We start from the raw sequence: 14448 nt of genomic DNA on the forward strand, positions 1-14448 counted from the left end.
ATGTCTATGCATGAGAATAATCACATTTGAACACGTGATGGCTCTGACGTACCCACGTCCTAGCTAATGGATATCCACAGTCCACTGCGCGCACTAGAACAGTGCGCACAGAGAAGTCCATAGCACTCATGACCATTTTGAAAGCGGGCAAGAGAATCAACTCAATCCCATACTTGTTAAGATAATATATATAAATATATATATATATATATATATATATATATATATATATATATGTGTGTAGGATAAATTATATCCATATTTATTGCTATTAGACTGATTCGGGGGTACCATGCATTGTATTCAGTTTCTATTTTCTTAACAGGGACATTCCATTTAGTCCGCATGTCAACCCGTATCAGAACAACTAGTTCCTTTCTCAAGAGAACCTAGTTGCCTGGAAACTAGACGCATCAATCAACATGTGCAGATCGCACACATCGTTCATCCTGCATCGTTATTCGGGAGACCAATTCGCGGAGTGCTGGTTTCAATACCGCACATGGGGTTTGTCCACATCTAAGTTATTTAAACAGACATCACCCCTAGCAACCATATAACAACTTTCTTTAAAGATTTTATCATCCAACAAATAAAGAAACACCTAGATAAGGTCATGTTTATATAGATATTCTACATGCACAGACTTAGATAAATATTGCCATAACTTGGCCTATGTTTCAATACACATAAATATCATATTAGGGCAGCTATGATTATCTGGAGTCCTGTGTAGTAAGTTTTCATTGAGGTCACTCAGTATATAACTTTACTTTTCAGATTTCAGGTCTACAGAAAAAATAAAATATCAATGAATTTATAAGTGTGATAAATTCCATAAATAGTCATCTACTTTTATAATCTAGCTAGATCACATTGTATACTAAAACCTGCACAGATTAAGGTATAACTCGAATCCCACATAGGAGCCCATGGGCAAGTCACCGAATTCCTAATACACCACTGACATAATCTACATTTAATCCATCTGGTTTAACGAGGCTGTGTCACTAGAGTATAAGTACCCTATCTCCTACATAATATGATCTGCGCTGTAATGTAGATAGCTGTTTTTTATTTTGAAATACGATAATTTTTTTAGCAAGTTATGAGCAATTTTTGGATATATGCTAATTCGTTTCTTAATGCCCAACTGGGTGTCATACACTTCTCTCCATTCATGTCCATTTGTACTCCGCACAGCGTGATCTCGCGAGAGAATAGACATTACCTCCAGCCAGGACGCGATGTCTATTCACATTCCCGACACTTCGGATAAGTTTGTGTGGGACTTAATCACAGCACTGCGTGATCTCGCGAGATCACGCTGTGAATGACAGCACAGCTGTGCTGTGTGATGAAGTCCCACAAAAACTTAACCGAAGTGTCGGGATTGTGAATAGACATTGCGTCCTGGCTGGAGGTGATGTCTATTCACTCTCAAGACACTTCAGTAAAGTTAATGTGGCTGTATGTGACAGCACAGCGAGATCACGCCGTGCTCAGTATGAATGGAGAGAAGTGTATGACTGGTCAGCGTCATACACTTCTCTTTACAACGCCCACTTGGTCAAAAGTTAAAAAAAAACTCCCAGTTGGGCATTAAGAAACGAATTATCATACATCTAAAATTGCTCATAACTTGCTCAAAAATGATTGTTTTTCAAAATAAACAGCACTGCTGTTATCTACATTACAGCGCCGATCAGATTATGTAGGAGATAGGGCATTTATAATGTGGTGACAGAGCCTCTAAGCGCCTTGAGTCTATAAATCCACTCTAATTCGTTCTTTCTTTATTAATTGTATCCTATCACCTCCTCGCCTAAGCTGCATTACTCTATCTATAACACAAAATCTTAACAGTTTTTTTGTATGTTTGAGCTCTGGGAAATGTTTCGAGACTGGCAAGTCTAATCATTTGCATCGAATCGTATAACGGTGTTGATTAATACAGACTTTTTAAATCGAACGTGGTCTCCCCTACATATAACAAATCGCAGGGACATTGGAGTAAATATATCACAAAATCTGTGTTACATGTCCAGTATTGATTAGTTTTATATACTTTATTTTTTTTGGGTGTACAAAAGAACCCCCTTTCGACGTAAGTGGGCAATTGAGACATGGATAACACCCCATCCTCATTGAGGCAATAAGTGTCCTGGACATCGTATGTACCTAAATCAGATTTAACAAGTTTATCCCTTCGATTGTGAGATCGATGGTATGAAAACAAAGGTGGATTTTTTAATTCAGGTACGTTCAAAAGACATCTCAGTATGGGCCAATGTTAAAGTATGATTTAATAGATAGGCTGATGAAGTTCACTATAAGTAGATCTAAACGGTTTCCTTTTGATCTTATCAATAATTTTAATGTCTTGTGGTGGGTCCCGCAGGAAATCTGTTAGTTCAAAATTCTCAACCTTCTCCCGATGTTCCCGTATCATTGAGACTGGGTATCCCCCATCTCTAAATTTTTGTGAGAGGACATCAAATTTGTTACCCGATAGCTCATCTCTTTTAACCTTAAGGTATTGCCTATATGAAAGAGATCTTACCCTAGAACCAGGGTGGTTACTCTCAAACCTTAAAAGATTGTTTTTATCTGTTGGTTTTGTGAATAAGTTTGTAACAAGGGTCCGATCAATAAGTCTTAGTTCCAGTTCTGGGTGTATGTGCAGAGTAGGTCCCCACCTTACAGAGGTCGACTTGTCGTGGCAGGTGGGCAAACAGGTTCTTAGTGCACATTTTGATCAAAAACTCCCTATTATAAGTAGATTTAGCAGTAATGCATATTTATTTATATTTAGTGGTTTAGGTTGCATAGGTGTTCGCAGTGTGCTGTTGCCATTCTTGCAGCCACAGGTGTTCTTGCACCTGCATACACATTTTATATAATTTTGTTGGAATGTGCTGTTCAAACTTTTGTGTTTATGTGATCCGTATATGTGGGGTTAGCGACTGCCTCCATTTTTTGTTCTTGCACTCCTCCCATTCTGCCCTGGGTGATTTTAATTAGTTTAATGCTGGTTCCTACCATCCCCAGATATATATGTAGGCTTAGTCCCAGTTCTGGGTGTTTGTGCAGAGTAGGTCCCCACCTTACAGAGGTGGCCTTGTCGTGGCAGGTGGGCAAACCGTTTTTTATCAAAATGTGCACTAAAAACCTCCCTATTATAAGTAGATTTAGCAGTAATGCATATTTATTTATATTTAGTGGTTTAGGTTGCATTGGTGTTCGCAGTGTGCTGTTGCCATTCTTTTTCTGCGATCAATAAGTCTGGCTTCAACATCCCAAAAATTAAATACCTCTCTAGAATGTACCACCGTAAATTAAAGATCCGGGTCAATGTTATCCCAAAAAAAATTGAAAATCCTGCAATTCCCCCAATTCTCCTTTCCAAATTAGAAAAATATCGTCTTTGTATCTTCACCACCTCAAAACATGTTTGAAGTGGTGGGACACGTAGACGTGTTCCTCTTCCAATACGCTCATAAATATGTTTGCATAAGTGGGCGCAACATTTGCGCCCATAGCCGTCCCACGTAATTGTAGGCAGAAGTCCTCAAACTAAAAATAATTACAAGAGTACAATCTGTAGCAGATTTATCAAAAATTCACTACTTTCCAAAGAGAAAGTTGAAGCCTGGAGTTTTTTAGAAATTGCCGGCGTACCTCCTATTATGGTCAATGGATGTGTAAAGGCACACTATATCAAAGGATACAAGGTGTATTGTACCTTCGTTCCTCAGATCCACTTCTTGTAATTTAAGTAGAAAGTCCGCTGTATCCCTTATATGAAGGAGTATTTATCACAAAGGGTCCTAACACCTTGTCCAAAAAAATAGCTATATGACTCAAAATCGAGTCGCAGCCAGACACCATCGGGCGTCTGGGGGGATTTTCAAGGGACTTATGTACTTTAGGAAGAATAAGTGTAACCGGGTGTTCTACTATCAAATATTTCTGTAGCTCCCCATCAATAATATCCATAGCTTTTACCTCGTCTACAATGAATTTTTATCTCCCGAGCAATATCAAATTTAGGATCATATGATATCCGCCTATACACATTTCCATCATTCAACTAGCGTCGTATCTCAGACACACATAATTTTGTCCATGACGACAACCGCTCCCCCCTTATCGGCGGGTTTAATTAGGTCGTCCTCATGGGCAAGTTCTGTAAGTGCCTGGATTTCATCATGTTTTAAATTAGGATGCTTAAATTTATCAGCATTATATCCATCTTTCAGGGCATCGATCTCATTCTTTACTACTGTCATAAATGTTTATATTGCAGGAATATTGGTGGGAGGCAAAAAGTTACTCTTATTGAACAAACCAATCTGTTTCAATGTCATATCCGTACATACATCTTTGTTTGTCATATTACGGTCCGAGAACCATGTTTTAAGTTTTAATTGATCTAAAAAAATTATATACGTCTGTCTCAATCTCAAACCAATTGATTTTTAGATTTTGGACAAAATGAAAGACCCTTATTCAATACATTGATTTGGGGCACAGTCAATGCCTTAGATGCAATATTTACCACTAAGCTCTGTCCTTTTTCCTCAGGTTCACAGCCCGGGTTGGGCTAGGTTTGGTTCCAATAGTCCTTATTTTTGCATCCTCTACCATGTCTCCTTCCACCGCGTCTTGAGGGTTTATTCGCATGTCCCCCATTCCATTTGTTGCCTCTAAAAGATCCTGTCCCATTTTATGATCACGTTCCTGTTGATTTTGATTTGGATATCCTTGTTTCCGCCTTCTAGTCAATTCTCGAGTGCCCATGTTGCCATGTTTAACATCATCCATTTGCCAAGTATAGATTGTTCCTAGTTTGTAATCATCCAGGTCCTTGTGCCACTTGTTGCGTTTTGTGTCCTCCAAATCTGTTCTAAACTTTTGTAGAAAAACCGCACATCCACTTTTAAATTTCATAGTCCTGTACAGACATAGTAGTTTTCAACATTCCATTGATATCCTGTACTTTCAAATTAACTTTAGAAAGTTCTTGTTGTAAATATATTCGATGTTTAATAAAATCACATCCATTGCATTCTTATTGGAAAGCTTTTCAAAATACATACAGAAAGCCGCATTTTGTGCAAAGAGGTTAGGTTGTAAATTTGATCTCATCCCTCTTGGGATTCTTTTGACATTAAAATATTCTCCCAATGTAGTCAAGTGCAATAGTAAATTTAATGCTACGTTTTCGATTCGACTTCATATCTCCTCTTGAGTTCTGCAATCGATGGTGTACTGAGGAAGGTAGCATCTCCCACAACTCCCTGCAGGATTCTATTCACATACCCCTCTGTGTAGGCAAATGACTCGGGTGATAGAGCAGATGGATTTTCCAATGATAATGACCTCTTGATCAATGTGCAAGCTTGTAAATCACCATTAATAGTAAAAAGAAAAGCAGCACAAAAAAAGAGAATAGATCTCTGTATAGCGGTGTGTACAAGCCTCAGGACCTCTATCTCCAGCCCCACATATAGATATCCAGAAGATAGGCAGCACTCCACACAATTTTATCCAGTGAAAATAGTTTTCTTCACCCATATAGAGTGCGACATATATTAACAGGTTGAGGGGGTTAGTCTGCCAAGGGAGATGTATTCCTAGACTCCTATTAAGACAGGTGTCGCGAAAAAAAATATTTTTTTATGTTTTTACTTTTAGTATGTTCTTAAAATAAATTTTATTTATTTGTGTTTTTACTTTTTTATTTCTTTTACGTCTCTATGGGGGCTGCCATTTTTTTTTTTTTCATCTCTGTGTCGATTAACGACACATACAGAGATGGAATACGGCACATACATCCCCATAGTGAATGCGAACGGGAGCCGTTCCATTCACTATAGCGTATGCCGTCTATGTGGGAACGGCACATGCGCTGCTCCCAGACAGTCCAAAAGGAAGGTCTTTGGTAGAGCGACATCCTGCGCCATTTTCATGTGGACCGGAAGCCGCGGCCAGACAGTAAGATGACTACTTCCGGTCGCGGCTTCCGTCCATATGTTCAGAAGCAAGGACTAGGAGCGGAGGCAGCGGCAGGAGCAGGTAAGTTGTGTTTGTGCGTGTGATACTGTGTGATTACACTATCTAATCCTCCTACACTGTGCATTCGCTCAAAAAATGGTGGCACACAGTGTAGGAGGTTTGAACATTCAACCCCCTACTTTCTCCTGGCATTAGCCAGGATAAAGGAGGGGGCATTGTGTGAGCACACTAGAGCGTGTGTGTCTACACCAAATTTGCAGCATAAAGCAATGCGGTTGCTTTACCACATTGCAATGCTGCAATTTTGGGAATTGCTCCCTCTAGTGACCAGCACATGGAAATATTATAAATTAGAATCTAATTTATAATATTTATAGCACAAAGAGACAAAAGAGCTTTTAACGCCAATGTATCAATATATAAAAAGTTATACATTTTATTTGGACAGACAACATATACATTAAAAATAAACAAAAAGTATGACTCTAGTAAAGTTACGGAGACCGCACTCACAGACTGCTACACACTATAATATGTGGGCAAGCAATACCCAACACTGTATGGACCACCCCACAGTTAGTCAAAGACAATGCATAGCATAGGGTTAAATGGTCAGATCAAGGGACTTACCCATGTGTGAGACAGAAGGTAAAAGAGTGTCTGCTCCGCCGTATACCCCTAATTTATAATATTTCCTGACTTGTGAAAAAAATTAGAACAATGTGTAATCATTTATTGACTAACAGTTTAACTTAAAAAAAAAATAAAAATTATTTTTTTCTACCAACACATTCCCTTTAAGAGGTTAACATAGGCACACGCACTCACTCACTCACTCTCTCTCTATGAGAAAAGCACTGCTGGGAGTGTGGTTCAGAGAGGAGAGCAAAAGTGGGGAGACTGGTCTGCTGCTGCCCAGACCTGATATATACAGAGGGGTGAGAGCTAACCCCTGCAAAGGGCTGGACTGTGTGAGTTATACCTGAACTTTTTGTTACGTGAAACGTTTCTTTCTGTTCTAACATTTTGTGTACGCTGATGAGACAAGCTACCATTGTGTTTATTGGATTTCCCTGCTTGAAAGCGAAATAAAGCTTCCAAATTTTGTAAAAGTTTACACCCCCGAAGAAAATCTCCATCGATTGAATACCTGGTGCACTTCAGGGGCAGGCTGAAGCTTCCCCAATATTTGCCCAATAAATAGACGCATGTGCTTTCCAGATTTATGAGGGGGAAGGACAGGACAATACAGCCCCCAGACTGTCCACCCTGCATAACGACCAGTATGAGGACAGTGTGGGACCCCTTGCGCCCACTGTTTGATCAGGGGTACAACTTGTACTTGGTCAACTGGTATACAAGTGTACCAGTGTTCAAATGTCTTCTAGATAAAGAAACAGTAGCGTGTGGGATGGTGCGAAAAAAATCAGAGGCACCTCCCCAAGACCCTCATCAGCCAATCCCTGCAAATTGGCGAAAGCAGGGCATTGATGCAGGATGGGATTCTGTGTCTCAAATTTAGAGACCAAAAAGATGTTTGCATTTTGACATCTATACACGATACCAGCTGCAGACCCCTGTCCTCGCATATGGATTCACATCATCCGCGATGAAGCCTGTGTGCGTATAAGCATATAATAAACTCATGGGGGCAGGGTTGATATGAATAATCAGGTTTTAAAACTATAGTGCCGTGAGAAAAAGTAAAATCTGGTACAAGAAATTGATAGTGTACCTTGTCCAGATGGCACTATACAATTCACTTATAATTTTCCAAAAAGCTGGCCACCCGGGTACATACTTTGAGTACCAAGAAAAAAATTATTAAACTTCTTTTGCTTGAAGAGGTTGGGGAAACTTCTGCTGCTCCAAGTAAGTTTTCCGTATAGTTCCTGGGCAGTACTTTTCAAGAGGACACAATCCAGAAAAAAATGAAGTAATGCGTGCCGAATGGACTCCCAGACTGGTTTATCGTGTTATGATAGTTTACATACTGTTTATGCATAATTTTGTTCAGAGCGTGATGGAGCAGTGACAATAGAGCACTCCATGTTGTAATGGGAACATACCAGTTACACATAGTGATATAATATTGATCGTTGTTATACAAATTCGTTTATGCAGCAGACCTCATGGAATGTAAAGGGTCTCCGTTCCCCAAACAAACGGATGATGGTACTTTAACAGTTAAAGAAACTTCATACAGATATTGCTCTCCTATAGGAGACTCCTCTAGAAAAGAGCGATTTCCACCGCTTGAAAAAATTGTGGGTGGGATCAGTATATGGCTTTTCAGCATGCAGCCTTAAAGCAGGGGTATTTCTCCTTGTTCATAGAAATTTAGCTCATAAGGTGACACACCCAGATACGCATGGGGATGGTAGTCTGCTGCATATCGTTCTTAACACACCTTGTGGGGTTTTGAGAATTTATAATGTGTATGGGCCTAACAGCAAAAATGTCTCTCCATGCAAAACTGGAACAAGCACTGCTATCAGACCCTATCCCGCATAAAATAGGGGCGGGGGGAGACTTTAACTCCATTGTAGACCAACGTAAGATAATGTTTAAAGGACGAGTGTCGCGAATTTTTTTTAAAAAGTTTTATTAAAAAATGTTTTATTTATTTGTGTGTTTGTGTTTTTTTTACTTTTTTTTTTTTTTTTTTTTTTACTTGTCTGGGGGCTGCCATTTTTTTTTCCATCTCTCTGTGTCGATTAACGACACATACAGACATGGAATACGGCACATACAGCCCCATAGTGAATGCGAACGGGACCCGTTCCATCCACTATGCTGTACGCCGTCTGTGTGGGAACGGCGCATGCGCCGCTCCCACACAGTCCAAATTGAATGTCTTCGGCCGAGCAACGTCCGGCGCCATTTTCTTGTGGACCGGAAGCCGCGGCCGGACAGTAAGATTACTACTTCAGGTCGCGGCTTCCGAACTTGTGTTCTAATGCAAGCACTTGGAGCGGAGGGAGCGGCGGCGGCAGGAGCAGGTAAGTTATTTCTGTGTATGTACGTGTTTTGCTGTGTGTTTACTACTGTATGTAAACCTACTACACTGTGTGTTAGCTCAAAAAATGGCGACACAGTGTAGGAGGTTTGACTGTTCAATCCCCTCCTTTCTCCTGGCACTAGCCAGGATAAGGGAGGGGGGATTCTGTGATCTCACTAGAGCGAGTGTGTATTCTCAAATTTTGCAGCATAAAGCAATGTGGTTGCTTTACCACATGCCAATGCTGCAATTTTGGGAATTGCTCCATCTAGTGACCAGCACTGGGAAATGTTATAAATTAGAATCTAATTTATAATATTTCCTGACTCGTGAAAAAATTAGAACAATGTTTAATCATTTATACAGTAACTGTTTAACTAAAAAAATTAATTCTAGCGACACATTCCCTTTAAGCACTATTCCAGGTAACACTTCAAATCCCAAATTTGGTCCGAGACAGGCCAGGGTTTTAGGTCCACTCCTAGAAAGCACTCAACTACTGGACCCCTGAAGGGTGGAGAACCCAGATGAGTGGGAATACATCCACTACTCTCAAGCCCAAATGTCTTGGTCAAGAATAGATTATCTATTCATAAACTAGTCCTTACAGCCCCATCTGACGTCCACAACTATTGGGCATCTGGGGATATCAGACCAAGTGCTGGTATTGCTATCCCTTCAGGAGATATATACCTGAGGCTCAGATTACATATGGCTATTTCCCACTCATCTTGCTTCTGACTACTTTGTGCAATTACTGCAGGACTGGTGGTTGGAATATTTATCAACCAATGAGGCACATAAAGATATGTCACTTTTCTGGGACGCGGTCTTGAGAGGTAGAATACTGTCATATAGCGCATGCAAAAAGAAGGAAATAGCATAAAAATTTACCGCTTCTAGTTCCTCACTGAGAACCACTTACACTACTTACCTCACGCACCCGACATTAGGGGCTAAACAAGGCTGGATACGGGCCAAACAGGATTTTGACGAGTGGGCGTTTCGGAAAGAACTACTGTACAAACATGACTTTGAAGCCACGTTATATTGATATGCCAACAAGGCAGGGAAATTGTTGGTAAACGTAGCACGGGGTAAGCGCTCGACCCAACGCATAGTTTAAATTTGGGATGCCTCCGGGAAAATAGTTAAAGAAACATTGCACATCAATGCCTCTTAGTCCCGATTCTATCAGGAGTTGTACTCTGATGATTCTTTGATACAATTCGATGACACACTTTTTCACAAGACGACTTTGCCAAACATAACTAAGAAACCGCTAACACTTCTAAATGCTCCGATATCTAGGTAGATTAGGCGATTAGAAAATTGAATTGCTAAAGCCCCCGACCCGGAAGGAATGACTGGAGAATTTTTCAAGATCATGAGAGAACAAGTGACGGAAACTCTGGTCACCCTTTTTAACAATGCCATGGGGCAAGGATTACTACCCCTCCACGGACATGTCGTATATAAAGCTTTTGTTAAAGCCCGGGAAAGATCCCTTTTTGCTCGGGTCATACCGACCCATATCCCTTCTAAACGTTGATACTAAGCTTGAAGATCATGGCGGACAGGTTGGCGGCATAATGCCGAATCTCATAGCCCCGGAACAAGTGGGATTTGTCAAGGGCCGAGCGGCGGTCACAAATAATAGGACGATATTGGCAGTTTTGGATAGGGTTCATTGTAGACAGTTACCGAATGAAAACCAGGCGTTTCTATTAGATGCAGAAAAAGCTTAAGGCCCCATGCACACGACCGTGTTTTTGCGTCCGCAATTCCCCCGCAAATCCACGGGAGAATTGCGGACCCATTCATTTCTATGGGCCCATACACACTATCCGTGTTTTCACGGGTCTCCGCATGTCCGCACATCTGTGCCGCAGAAACTCAGGACATGTCTTATTACGGGCCGCAAATTCGATGCGGACATGCCAATAGAAGTCAATGGGCCCGTGGAAATTGCGGATACACCTCCGTGTGTCATCCGCAGTTTGCGGATTTGCGGAAATGTTGCTAGGCGACGACCGGGAATGAGTTCTGTCGTCATCCTGTTTTACCTAGGCTTTTTTTTTTTCATCCGCATTTTGCGGATTACATACGGATGAACTGCGGATTACATATGGATGAACTGCGGATGACATTTCACGAACACGGTCCTGGAATTTGCGGACCAGAAAAACACTACGGTCGTGTGCATGAGGCCTTAGACAATGACTGGGGATATCTGGGGCGTTCAGAACTTTACTGGGATATATATCACCAAAAGCTAGAGTATACATGACCGGTTTCCTGTCCCAGCCTTTCCGTCTACACAGAGGTATGAGACAGGGATGTCTGTTGTCCCCTCTGTTGTTTAACCTGTCATTGGGACCTATGGCCCGTTTCCTGGCTTCATCTGATCTATCTAAAGGAATATCGGTTGGGAAAGTGGAGGTCAAAGAGGCGTTATTTGCAGATGACCTCGTATTATTCCTTGCAAACCCCTCACGTGATGTCCCAGTGATATTCCAGTCTCTGAAAGAATTCGGGACTTATTTCTGGCTACAGGGTAAACACATGAAAATGTCAATTACTGGACCTGACTCCGGAAATAAGCGACAACTCCGCTCATTGGGCGTTCAGATTACAAAGACACATATTGCATATCTAGAAATTAGGGTGGCCGTACCCTCAAATCCCTCTACGAACTGAATTATCCCCTCTTGATTCTTAGCGTCGAAGCTGACCTCCTAAGATGGCATAGCTTGCCTCTTTCAGTTATGGGACGATGTTGCTTGGTCAAGATGTCATGCTTTTCGAAGTTGCTATATCCATTACAGACCATTCCCTTACTGATTAAACACACTGACATCAACACGATCAATTCTACCTTTTACTGAATTTATTTGGCAGGGAAGAACCGCCAGAATAGAGTTTAATAAACTCATGATGAGAAAGGAGGAAGGGTGTCTCAATTTCCCAAATATTAGATGTTATAATTTGGTCTGTGAGCAGACACTTACTGGATTGGAGGCATGGCGCAATGCACCACTTAAAAACCACTATGGAAAGGCAACTGGCGGAACCCTGGGATCTCATGGCGTTAATAATACCAGTTTCACCTCCCTCCCGAATATAATCGAGAAAGCAACTCTTTTAAGAGACACCATTATTGCATGGAAAGTACTACGCAGACATGGTCTCTCATCAGACTTCCAAATATATGCCATTGTGGAATTTGAGGCGAGGAGGTCAAATATATTGACAACCTGGGGAGATGGTGGGATAGGGGCATTAGGGGACCTGTTTCATGATCAGGATGAGAGATGGCTATCGTTTGCAGGAGATCCAGACTAAATACGAGATTGGACACCAACAACATTTACAGTATTATCAGATAAAGTCCTTCTGTGCAAAGAAACTCTCAGACACTACCAGTGAGATTTCATCAAATTTATTTGATTCCTGGTTTGTGGGCTCACATGAGATCCATCTTGCATTTATATGGGACGTTAAGACCAATGTTACTCAATATGACCCCAAAAACAGGCATTTAAACGATGTTAAAAACTGCTCAATATAACCGGCATAGAGAAACACATAGAGATGGGACTGATAGATTTTCGTAAACCTATTACCGAAAAATGGAAGGAAACACATCTGAAGACCATACACCAGGCAATCTATGCATTTACCCTACCCTCTGCAATAGCCAAACCTGAAAGGAAAACCTCATGACCTAGATGTATTGCTACTCACACAGACCTGTATCACGTGTTCTGGACTTGTCCAAACATACAAATATTTTGGAAGGAGGTCACTTCATTGCTACAACAAATAAGTAATTTTACAGGGGATCTGCAGACGTTCCTGATCTATAGTAATAAAACCACTGCGAAAACTTTTATTTAAAAGGGGTTGGAGTTCTAAAGTGGAAAATGTTCCTCACACCAATTCTCCGTATCGGAATTAACTAAAATTATAGATCCATTCACAGGTTCACCATGTTATCTCATTGAAGATCTCAGTCACCCTAGGGACTCAGAAGAATTTTTGGGAACCGGAACAACACTGCTGCTATATTTCAATTCCCATATATAATGACACTAACCATTGTCACTCATAGGCTAATGTTTTCCTTTTTTCTTTTTTTTTTTTTAAATCGATCTAGCTCTAAAACGCTCTGATCGGTTGAAGTTCTCTGTTTTTGTTTTTTGTTTTTGCTCTTATTAACCTGTGAATAAACACATTTATAAGATTGTTATGGCGAAACGTGATGTGTACAACACAGCTGTCCGTTTACCTGCAATACTTCATGGATATGTATCATCATCACTGGATTGTGAAAATATGGATATTTCTCTTTTATCTGCCCTTTTTGTACTATAAAGCAAGAAGTGTTTAAAAAAGAAAAAATTATTTGAAGGGTGCAGCCTCCAAAATATGATCAGTTCTTGGGGGGGGGGGGTTTCCACTGTTCTGCTACCTCAGGAGCTCTGCAAATGCGACATGGCACCCAAAAACCATTCTAGAAAAAAACTATGCTCCAATTGGCGCTCCTTCTCTTCTGAGCTGTGCCGTGGGTCCAAACAGCAATTTATTACCACATATGGGGTATTTCCATAATCGGGAGAAGTTACTTTACAAATTTTGGGGTGCTTTTTTCTCCTTTTATTCATTGTAAAAATTTCTATGTTTTTCAGAAATAAAGTAGATTTTCATTTTCACAGACTATATCCAATAAACTCAGCAAAAAACCTGTGGGATAAAAATGCTAACTATACCCCTAGAAAAATTCCTTGAGGGGTGTAGTTTCCAAAATGGGGTCACTTTTGCGGGGTTTCCGCTGTTTTGGCACCACAAGACCTCTTCAAACTTGATGTGCCTAAAATATATATATAAAAAAAAAAAAAAGTGGGTCCAAAATCCACTAGCTGATCCTTAGGCCTGTGTTTCAGTCCAGTACCAAACTAGGGCCCATGTGGCATATTTCTAAACTGCAGAATCTCGGCATTAAATATTGAGTGGTATTTCTCTGGTAAAACCTGGTACAAAAAAATTATTACTAATGAATTTCGGAAAAAAAGAATGACATTTGTAAATTTCACCTCTACTTTGCTTTAATTCCTGTGAAACACCAAAAAGGGTTAAACTTTCTCAATGCTGTTTTGAACACTTTAACCTGTTAGTGACCGCCCCATAGCGCTTTTACGTCTCTCACTAACGGGCCTTATTCCGATGCAATAGACTTTTTATGTCGCTGCATCGGAATAAGTAAACCGAGCAGGGAGCTGTCAAATCTCCCTGCTCTCAGCTGCCAGAGGTAGCTGAGGGCTGGGGGCGTCCCTGCTCGACCGGGTGAGATCGATATTAGTATCGGTCTCACCCGTTTAATCCTTCAGATGCGGTGCTGAATAGCACCGCATCTGAGTGGTTTT

At 40.7% G+C, this 14448-nt stretch overlaps 1 protein-coding gene across 2 annotated transcripts in view; it reads right to left on the reverse strand.

Moving 5' to 3' along the window:
* The window catches only part of SPTBN2 (spectrin beta, non-erythrocytic 2), a 230913-nt gene that overhangs the window by 109751 nt on the left and 106714 nt on the right, over positions 1 to 14448 (reverse strand). The window contains exon 3 of one of the 2 annotated variants that reach the window (XM_075837434.1): positions 11667 to 11677. The exons of the other annotated variant lie outside the window; for it this stretch is intronic. Coding sequence (XP_075693549.1) covers positions 11667 to 11677 — 11 coding nt within the window. The remainder of the gene's footprint in view (positions 1 to 11666; positions 11678 to 14448) is intronic. 2 annotated transcript variants of the gene reach the window in all.

The sequence above is a fragment of the Rhinoderma darwinii genome, chromosome 9 (assembly GCF_050947455.1).
Source record: "Rhinoderma darwinii isolate aRhiDar2 chromosome 9, aRhiDar2.hap1, whole genome shotgun sequence".
In the NCBI taxonomy this organism is placed as follows: domain Eukaryota; kingdom Metazoa; phylum Chordata; class Amphibia; order Anura; family Rhinodermatidae; genus Rhinoderma; species Rhinoderma darwinii.